At 41.8% G+C, this 10426-nt stretch overlaps 1 protein-coding gene across 1 annotated transcript in view; it reads left to right on the forward strand.

Annotated features, from left to right (window-relative positions):
* Nucleotides 1-10426, forward strand: part of SPOCK1 (sparc/osteonectin, cwcv and kazal-like domains proteoglycan (testican) 1) — a gene marked incomplete at its 5' end in the record, with an annotated part of 97531 nt that overhangs the window by 81805 nt on the left and 5300 nt on the right. Inside the window, 3 exons of the mRNA XM_010179887.1 lie at nt 758-874; nt 7982-8203; nt 8799-8861. Coding sequence (XP_010178189.1) covers nt 758-874; nt 7982-8203; nt 8799-8861 — 402 coding nt within the window. The remainder of the gene's footprint in view (nt 1-757; nt 875-7981; nt 8204-8798; nt 8862-10426) is intronic.

The following is a 10426-nucleotide window of genomic DNA, read 5'->3' on the forward strand; positions in this document are numbered from 1 at the left end:
AATTGTCTGAGCATGTGAATTTTAAGCACTAAACGTGATAGAGAAACAAGAATATTTTTTCTGACAGAAACTGGTGACTAATGCAGCTTTCTTCCTTAAAAGTATTTGCTTCAGCTGGACATTAATCTCTTGGCAGAAATTTCTGGAAAAAAGATTAGATACTTCTCAGTAAAAATTTATGAGAAAAGAAATATTTTACCTGCCTAACAAAATGGAATTGACAACCTTCAGAGGTGGCAAAGTCTCATTTCCACTAGAACGAGAGGAACAGAGCAATCTTTTTATGTGTATAAATAAGTATATGTATTTCCTATTACTGTGATAATAGCCTCATACTAAGCCAAATGTGGTTATAAATTGTTTCTAGCATCTTGTTCAAGTAGTATGTCTAGGCAAGTATGTCCCTCCTCCCCATCTGTTTGACTGATATTTTTCTCTGAAATCCTAAAACATGAAAACATTTAAGTTAAATAGTGACATAGCTCTAATTGAGAACCTGCAGGTAGCTCTGCGTGTCACTTCTTCCACCACAAATCATGCCAGCTACCGAGGAAGTACTTGAGTACAACTTATAATTCACAATGACTTACATTTTCTTTTTAACTTGCATCCTTTTCCCTAACCTTCTCTTTTACTTCAGAGCTCTTGATGAGAAGGACTTTACAACCATAAACCATATTTTTCTTCTAGACTATCTAGAGCAAGGGCTTTTTTGCTGGTTCTTTTGACTCAATCTGGTGCTTTGTTCTTTTTCTAGCTTGCACAGACAAAGAATTGAGGAATCTCGCATCTCGACTAAAAGACTGGTTCGGTGCTCTTCATGAGGATGCGAATCGTGTCATCAAACCAACGAGCTCGGAGACAGCACAAGGCAGTAAGAAAACACCCTTCCTCTTGAACGTTGAATGTTGTAGGCAGCTTCCCAGCCTGCGAGAGCTACAGCTGTTAGTGCTACAGTGTCAAGTCACGCAGGTACGCGCGAGACCTGATCCTGCAAATAAATGGCTGCACCGTTTTCTAAAGGAGCTGCAGTCATTTCTGTGCTCTCTCTGGCCCAAACAGCTCTAATATCTGGAAGCCAGAGACACAGAGACCTTTACAAGTTCATTAGGCAAATAACTGTGTCTGAAGGCTGTGGAGGTCACGTTTATATGAGTAAATAAAACTGCTCAGGGCTTTCCTCAGGCTCTGAGGTTAACTAGCATGGTATGGTTCATGTCTGTGCAGTTAAACTCCATGACCTTCCAAATCAGTGTGGTTGCACCTGAATCACTTCTTGGGGACAGACCATGATGTATGCTTACCTCCTAGTTTATGGCCAAGCATTTTCTGACCCAATGTCAGTGGCATGAGCCACTATAAGAGAAAGAATAATGAAAACATCACATGGCAAATGCTGAGCTGGAATAGTTAAATGGTGTGCAAAGCTGGAATCTGTTGTGTCCCAGGTATTTAATAACATCATCTTTGCTTCCTTTGATGTTGGGTTTTTTTTAAGAAAGGAAGAAAATGCACAGTTTAGAGGACATTTACTCCCTGTAGGTTTAGCCAACATGGCTGATTTTGATGTCATTTACCCACCAGGGAGGGGAAAGATTCAGATAACAGCATCAAAAGAGGTCATGTTCATCAGAGTGCAGATGCAAATTTATTTTCTGTAAGGACTCATTAATCCTCTTAAATAATATGTCCCAAAACACATGGGCCCCTGGGTTGCAAAGAGGATGCACAATTTTTATCTAGGTGTGTGATTCACCTTCACTTCACTGCCCTGATTCTCTGGTACAAGCTGTCTAAAGCCAGGATCCACACACACAGAATTTAAAGAGTTCGGTCAACTGCTCCCTTTCATGGCTCTTTTGCTCGCAGTGCCTGGTTTCCCTGTAGTGTGAGACTGGAGAGGCTAAAGGTGTGGTAGAGCATACCCGGCACATCAGCATGGGCATTGACGGTTGGTCCATGTCTCCATAGCCACACTTAATTTGTGCTGAGCTTGTGTAGCAGTAGATTGCCTCTTCCTAGAGAGACAGAATATACCAAAAGTGTTATTGCTCAAAACTGTCATCAAACCTCATTAATCATAGAATGTATTGTGTTGGAAGGGAGCTTTAGAGCTCATCCAGTCCAACCCCTGCAGTGAGCAGGGACAATGTCACCAGATCAGGTTGCTCAGAGCCCCATCAAGCCTGACCTTGAATATCTCCAGGTATGGGATCTCCACCACCTCTCTGGTCAATCTGTGCCAGTGATCTACCACCCTCATGGTGAAGAACTTTTTCCTAATATCCAACCTAAATCTCCCCTTTTCTAGTGTAAAACCATTACCCCTTGTTCTATTTCTACCTGCCCTAGTGAACAGCTCTTCCCCAGACCTCTTATAGGCACCTTTCAGGTATTGGAAGGTCACTATAAGGTCCTCCTGGAGCCTTCTCTTCTCCAGGCTGAACAACCCCAACTCTCTCAGTCTGTCTTCGTAGAGGAAGTGCTTCAGCCCTCTGGTCATCTTTGTGGCCCTAATGCCAAGTGATTGTATCTTAAAACTACGTGGTGAAACAAGCCATGTTCTGCTTAAATGATCTTCTTCATATGGTCCCTACTTTCCACAGTATTTACAACAAAGTCAGTATCTTTAAAACCGTATGTCCTACTTATTTCTTAAATAGTAGTCCAGAAAGGATATTGGCATGCAGAGGAAACCAAACCATAGTGCAGAAAGACAACTGGATGTACAGCTCTAGATGATCTTTCGCGGTCCCTTCCAACTCCTAAGATTCTGTGATTCTGTGATTTGGTAATGATAGTTTCAAGATGTGAGTTCATTTCAGACCCCATGACAGAAATTGCCAGAGACTTTAATCTTTGAAGTCCTTTGGGCCCAGAACCCCATGAAATCTCATTTTATCAGGTTGTCAGAAGGATGTTTTTCATGCAGATGCCTTGTGAGCAGCTCATGAGGACCTTACCAAAGGCCAAAGACCAAATTCATTCCTAAAGTTGTAGGGTTGTTTGGGTGGGTTTTTTTAGCTGAAGCAATTTCTGTGAGAAAAACATTCCTGGTAATTCTGCAGTGTTTGCTCTGATTCACAGAGGAGCTGTTATCTCTTTTTAGTTTAGTTTGATTCCTGGCAGCTTTTATGTGAAAGGCTGCCTTGATGATCTTAAACACTTGATCTCAACAGCGTTCGTTTTTATACTGTTCACTTCTTTTGGCACATTTTCTTATATGTCAGTTTAAAAAAAAGAAGCTATGCATTATGCCTAAATCATTTTTGAATGTCACAGAACCTAGGCTTTTTTTTTCTTTTTAAGAGTTTGCAACAGTATTCATGAAATAATCTGCACGTGCCAAATTCTGCAGCTCCAATTCTCTCTGGTAGCACTGAAAATACACACAGAGTAAGAACAGCAATATTTGGCTTCCTCTAACTTCAAGTTCAAAGATTTGTAAAAATGAAAGACATCTTAAACAGGGCTCAGAATTCAAAACAAAGTTCACATACCAAGCTGAAAAAAGGAATTTGTGTGAATCCTGGCAAGCAATACACATGCAGAGCTGGAAATGTGCTCTGATGTACACGCTGCCCTTTTTTTATTGTTCTACATGTGTTGCCCTCCTCACCAGGCTAATCACTTCATTAAACTGAACTGGTTTGGCTTTGCCTATAGAGTCTTAAAAGGCGTGCACATCCTCAAAGTAATCCATTTTGGGTATGTCCCTGTGGCAGTAAAACTAACAGATGGTGGGATGCGATGACTATGATGCCTCGGACACGTCAGCTGTCTAGAGAAGGTGTTCCAGCAGAGATTTCTCTATGCTACATTAAATTTTCAAGATGTTACTGTGAGTGTAAATAAGCTTTTTGAGTGTATTAAGTTCACCCCCAGGTGAAGAAAAAGAGTACACTTTTTTTTTTAACTCTCTTGAGAGGAAAAGGATGACAAAAAATCATTGTGTCTGAGATCCCAAGCCTTCATTCAACGAGCTGTCAGATCCCAGTGAAGCAACATAGGCCAGGAACTTCATCTTCTGCAGCCCTTGTACAATTTAAATCTCCTCAATAAATAATATAAGCAACTCAGGGACATGCTTTGACATAAGGAAATAATAAAACTAATTAGGTAGTAAGATCAAATTCAAATTGCTCCTGAGCCTGTTGATAATTCATAACATTCCAGTATTGTTTCTAGACAGTCTCTTTGGTTGGAGTGGGAGTTGTTTTTCTTTTACTAGAGATCTATGCAATATAAAGAGTTTTTTGTGGGGAACATTTCTTCTCTTCCTTCCTTTATTTTAAGTGATGGGGGAAATTAGGTTAATTATTCCCCTGTTAATTTAATTGTAGTATACTTTAATAAAATAAAACTGGCTCGTGTAAGTCAGCTCTTGAAGGGTGAAAATAATTTTATGTGCCAGAAGATGTGTTTATTTTTAATTAGGATTGTCACATAAAGTCTTTTTTAAATTTAATTCCATTTTAATTCAGAGGAGGTGGAGCGTTTTATGTATTAATGGGATATGAGGCTTTTGCATGTAGGTCACCAGTTTGGTTTCCTTCCAGATCTTTAGTGAAGGAAAGTTGTTTGGATGTTGAACAGCTGTCGGTCAGAATGAGAAACATGATGGTCTCAATCCAGGTCCTTGTGAGCAGATGTCCAAATGAGAGCAACCACCACCAAAACTGACATCTGTTGGCATCTGTGTTGGCAGCCTCTGCCAAGGAGTCAGGAGCAGGAGGGATAAAGAGCCTGCACCATTCTCTTGCTTCTCGCCATAGGCACTGCAGCACTGAGCTGATGCACAGCAAGGTGCAGAAAAGTTCTCACTGAGGTTACTGTTATCCCGGGTCTGTTGTGCTCAGTGTCCAGCCTTTTAACCCAGCACTTAATTCATTACTGAATTACATTAGGTGCTTTATTTAATCCAGCATATTCCATCATATTTATAAGCAAATATATCAAAAGACTACAAAATTCATTCATTCAACATCACTTGGCCTCACCAAGTGGATGGGAGCACAGTGACCTCTCAGTGAAGGCAAGTGAGCTCCGAGAACCATTTTCCATCCACTGCCGTGATCTCGCAGTAAGAGCCTGCGTGGCAAGCTCAGGGCACGCTTTGCTTTCATCCCTGCTGCTGAGTGCCAAGAACATCCAAGATTGCTGGTTGTGGACCGTGGGTGCAGTGTTGCAAAAGGTGATCTATGGGCAGTGGTTTTTACCAGGAGACAATATGAAGTGAAGGTATAATGCTATTCACCTTCAGCCGCATATGGAGGGGCAATTAGAGAATTAACCTTTCCACTGTTAACAACCATCTAGCTAAGGGCTTTCCATTGCATCAACTACTGTAATATTCAAAGGCTTCCAGATGACACTGGTTAATAATCCAGCACTGCTTAGTAATGCAGCCTCTTAGTAAACCCAGTCTGAAACTCTGGTCACAGCAGTGAAAGCTCCCTTGTTTATAAGAAGTTAAAATCGAAACCTCTTCAACTATTGTAATTAACTGCCTTTGTATGTGACCTTTCATGATTCTATCTTGCATCCAAGCCCTGATGGTATGTCACAGAGCAGCTTCGTATTCATATCAGTCTCTATCTTGTGATCTGCTCAGACAGCTCAGTACTGAGGACACACTGCTGTTGTACCCTGAATGCCTGTTGTACACACAGATAAAGGCTTCCCAGCAGGAAGAAAAACAAGACTCAGAAATAATCCACAGACACTGTCAGGGCAAGTTCATGCCAGGATCTCCTTGTCCCTGCCTTGATGCTTGCCAGTTAGGAGTTGACCTTTAGAGACCCACAGAGCTGAGCAACACGTATCGTACTCAACTGGTTGTACAACAGACCTTGTAGTCATCCACTGTAGCAGCAGTAAGTGCCACAACAGGGTGTAATGACCATCACCAGAGAGGGCAGCTGCGCAGGAAAAGGGTATCCAAGGAAATCCATCTGTTTTTCCCCTGGAAACTGTTAGACAGGGATAGCTGAAGCAGCTTGTACCCATCCCCGCTCCACCATGCAATTGAATGATCCACCCCTCTCTGTTTGAGTACTTTTAACCTGCCCCGTGGTGGGAAGCAGGCACAGCACACGCCTGCACAAGGCAGGACTGTGTGTCCTGCTCTTCAGTGCTTTGTAAAGGCAAAGTCAAGGATTCTTAAATCCTTTCACTCAGTAATAGATAGCACAGTGACCAAATCCTGCCTTGCCTTCTTCAGGTGAATAAAATAATAAAAGTCAGTAGTCCTAATTGCTTCAGCAAGGCAAGCAGGCTTCCTTCCTACATCTATTCACACGGCCTTTTTCTTTTTCACTGTGCTTAAACTCAATTAGATAATGTTAGAGGAGATAATGGCACAAAAATGTGATGAAATGTTCAGCATGGTCTCTCTCTTCTCTGCCTGAGCTGCCTCTAGCCCTGAGGAAATGGTGTTACCTTCTTCCTTTCTTAGAGAAACATGTATTATGAATGACGTGAACCTTCCCATTAGTTAACCCTTCTGATTGTTCCTCCATGTCACTGACAGCCTTCAGCTGCAGCTGCATACAAAAAGCACAGCTTCCAGCGTAAAGCACTGCCCTCCCTTGGATTAATACTTAAAATAGCAAGTAGGCTGCAGAGCTTGGACAAACTGTCAGCATGATGCCAGCAACATCTTGGGTTTCACTCTAACAAAGCATCCTGGAATGGGACTTGACGCGTACAGCAAATAAAGCTAAACTTGACCTCTTTCAGCGAAAGGTGCAGCAAAAGGAAAAGCCCATCAGGCTTCTCCATGTGGCCCATAGCAGAATGAATAGCAGACAGGTTATCACACACAGCTGAAATGGTGTGAGCATGCAGTGCCCAGGGTATGTGGTTCAGGTACCTTCTGTGCCTGTAAATCCGCAGCCAATGTATGCGTGTTTCTGCGTCCCTTCTGAAACCACTGTCCTTATTTTCAGATTTATGAGGCCTACATTACAAATATACTTTCTTGCCTCATAGATAAGTTGGAAATTAGTCCATGTTAGTATCAAGCATTGAAGAATACAGTGACAGTGTGAATTTATAATGCCCTGTCTTGTTTGTGAAAGAAGGCAATGCCACAGATTTTGTGGAGACTGCAGAATAATGGAACTCGCATCTTTTACACATTGTGGGTATCTAAGCGCATGGCTTGGTCTTTCCTTATTGCTGCTGCTGCTTCTGCAGTCTTTTAAGGATTTGGGCTATTGAAATGAATGATGATGGTGGTTTCCAAAGAACTAGAAGAGAATCCTATATTACTGCACAGTCCAGGAGGCCAAAGAAGGAACAGAGCTGACACAGTGAACAGGAGCATGCGCAGCTGTCTGGAGCATCCAGCTGCAGCAGTGACGTTCTTCAGTGTGGTGCAAGCAAAAGACACTTTGTCCATTCTCTGCCTCCCTCGGACATCTCACAATCCAGATCAAAACATTTTGTTGTGCCTGGAGGCAGGGCTTTGAAGAGTGAACAACTGGGATGAAAGGTAGAAGGTGAGAGCATAGTATGAAAGGATTTGATCAGGGAACTAGAAATGGGTCTGGGAAACGGGATTTAAATCGCATCCAGACTCAGTCTAATTTGAAAATACAATGGGTGCAGCCTTTTCTCATCACATTTCAGTTTTCTGGAACAAAGCCAACCTACTTGGACTGAGAACAGGAAAAAAAAAAAAGAAGTGAGAATTTTTTGAGTCGAAATAACTTTGAATTACAGTAATCAGCTGTGAATCTCAGCCCCACCCCACCCTACAGCTCCTAAAGAGTGTGAGTAGTGCTCTAGTCCGTAGCTGTGCTTGGGTTTTAAGCTTTACACAATCAGTTCCTCATTAGGATTCTGTTCTGCTTTGGGCAAATCAGGTTAATGTTGAGTCCAGCCAAAAAATATCAGCAAGGCTTCAGCTTAGCGACAATTTACGTGTAGAAGCATGCTGGGGTTCAGCTGGGGATATTTTCCTATCTTCTTACAGGATTTGACACCAGTATACTACCAATCTGTAAGGATTCCTTAGGCTGGATGTTCAACAAACTTGACATGAACTATGACCTGCTGCTGGATCCCTCGGAGATCAGCGCTATTTATCTGGATAAGTATGAGCCGTGCGTCAAACCTCTCTTCAACTCTTGTGACTCCTTCAAAGATGGAAAGCTTTCCAACAACGAGTGGTGCTACTGCTTCCAGAAGCCGGGCGGTGAGTTGAGCAATTTGCAGTACAAAGAGAAGTTGTTTGGGTCTCCCTGTGTTCCAGGTTGGATTGACTGGCTTCAAGAAATAGTTTGGTAATTGGCAATCAGCTGCGCTAAAAGCTCTTTTCTCCAGTGCTGGTGTGAAAGGGCATTGTCTAACACTGGTTAATGTCACAGATGGACTATATTAGTATCTCTTGATCATTAAAACAAACAAAGATGTAGTAAGTGTACACAGTCTAGAAATAAGCTCTGTTGGTCATAGAAAGCTCAATTTACTCTTTTATTAATGCAGAAATTAGTCAATTAGCAAATCATAAATTAGAGTGCTGGAATTATGTCAGTTTGGTGAAAAGAAAGGAAAAATGGTTTAACAATGAAAATGGGCCCCAAACACTATTCTCAACTGCAGTGTGTTGCTTTTTTTTTTTAATTAGTGGAGCTAATGACATAAATTTGTTTTGCAGTACGGTACCAGCATATGGACTCCGTTCATTCCCAGGTGTACAGTAGTCTACATTTCATGTCAGTAGTGAAGCCAGTCATTACAGAGCCTGTCCCGTACCATCTGGAAACTGATGCTCATACATTATATTTCAGGTCTTCCCTGCCAGAATGAAATGAATAGAATTCAAAAGCTAAGTAGAGGGAAGAGTCTGTTGGGTAAGTTCGATTACTTGCTATTCATTTACTCAACTAATTAAAGCTTCTCTGATTATTGTAACTTTATATGCAGTAATGGTTTTTCAATCAGAGACTAATGTTCTGAGTCAGGAATATGCACCACAGAGTGTAGGCCTGACACTATGAAATTAAACAAATAATGAGATAGCAACATACAGAACAGGTGTCAGCATGGCAACGGGTTCAGAACTAATTTACAGCTCTCCAGAAATGCAAAGCCTTGTCTGCACAGAGCTTATTCCTGCCTTCATCACCTTGCAGGTCAGAGTAAGTACAGAGGCTGCTTGATACTCAAGCCTCCTATTTTTTGAAGGGTGACTGAAGGTGCCACAGTGCCTAGCCAATATGTTCATGTCTTTTTCCAGTTACAGTGCAATATGTGGATTCCTTGGGGTTCATTTTCGCCTAATCACCCTTCAAAATAGTACAGTATATTCTGTGTACAGGAATTCATATCATCTCAGTTTAGGCAACCCTGCAGGATGCTCCTTGCTGTGAGATGTGTTGCCTGCTCCTCTCTCTTTTGACTACTGGGAGCCTGAATTGATTCATAACTTACACTGCTCTAATGGATATCTAAAATTAGGTGAAATAAATCCCCATATGGCATTTTCCCATTTAATAGCTAAAAAATCAGGTTATTGAACTGACTGAATTTAAGGTAACTAATTCCATATGCTAACATCATACAGTGTTATGTAGTCTAGCATTTATGTGGTGGTATCTTATTGAAACTTCTGTCCTAGCATATTTGTGTACCTAGAGCCAAATCACACGAGGCATACCAGTACAGATTGAAGTCTCTGTTTACAGCAAGCGCTGCATTTCACCCTTGAAGAACCTGGCATTCTTGGACCCAGGCTGTCAGACCCATCATCAGGAACCCGTGTCAGGTTCTTACAGCATCACTGGCTGCAGCACAGAGCATGCAAGTGAGCTATGCCGCAGTGCTGCTTGCATTGCAGTCTGCTGCTCAGGTCACTCTCAGAGTTTAGTCTGATCTTTCTCAATACACATTAGCAGACCCTGCAAACAGAGCTGCTGCAGACCTCATCTTTGCCAAACCCTGCCATTCCCAGATGCCATTGCCACTTGGACTCAAGGTTCAGGTACCTTATGAACAACCTCAACCTTGATTCGCTAATTTAAAATAAGAATAAACATTCCCAAAGGCCACAGGGACTACGGTTTAGTTCCATCATCCTTTCATAGCGAGTTCACATAAAGATTAAGTTGTTTCAGAGTTACACCTGCTGCTGTTCAGAGCTGTAGGAGCAAAGGAAGGATTGATCGCTCAGTTGTCAGTGTGCTCCATTCAGTAAATATTTTGCATTTGTGTTCAGATGCGTGTAGTGGTAGAGGAGATCCCTGATTTCTGTCTCATGAGTGTCATGATTTTCAAAGCCACCTAAAAGAATAAGGAGCCCAGCTCCTAATGGATAGCTTTGGTTACCCCATATTTATTTTATACTTTGCTGTTATTTGCTATATGCAATAAATGTTATCTAGGTTGAAACATAAGTGTTTTTTTCCAGTGTGTAGGG

Source organism: Mesitornis unicolor, unplaced genomic scaffold (assembly GCF_000695765.1).
Source record: "Mesitornis unicolor isolate BGI_N332 unplaced genomic scaffold, ASM69576v1 scaffold592, whole genome shotgun sequence".
NCBI lineage: Eukaryota > Metazoa > Chordata > Aves > Mesitornithiformes > Mesitornithidae > Mesitornis > Mesitornis unicolor.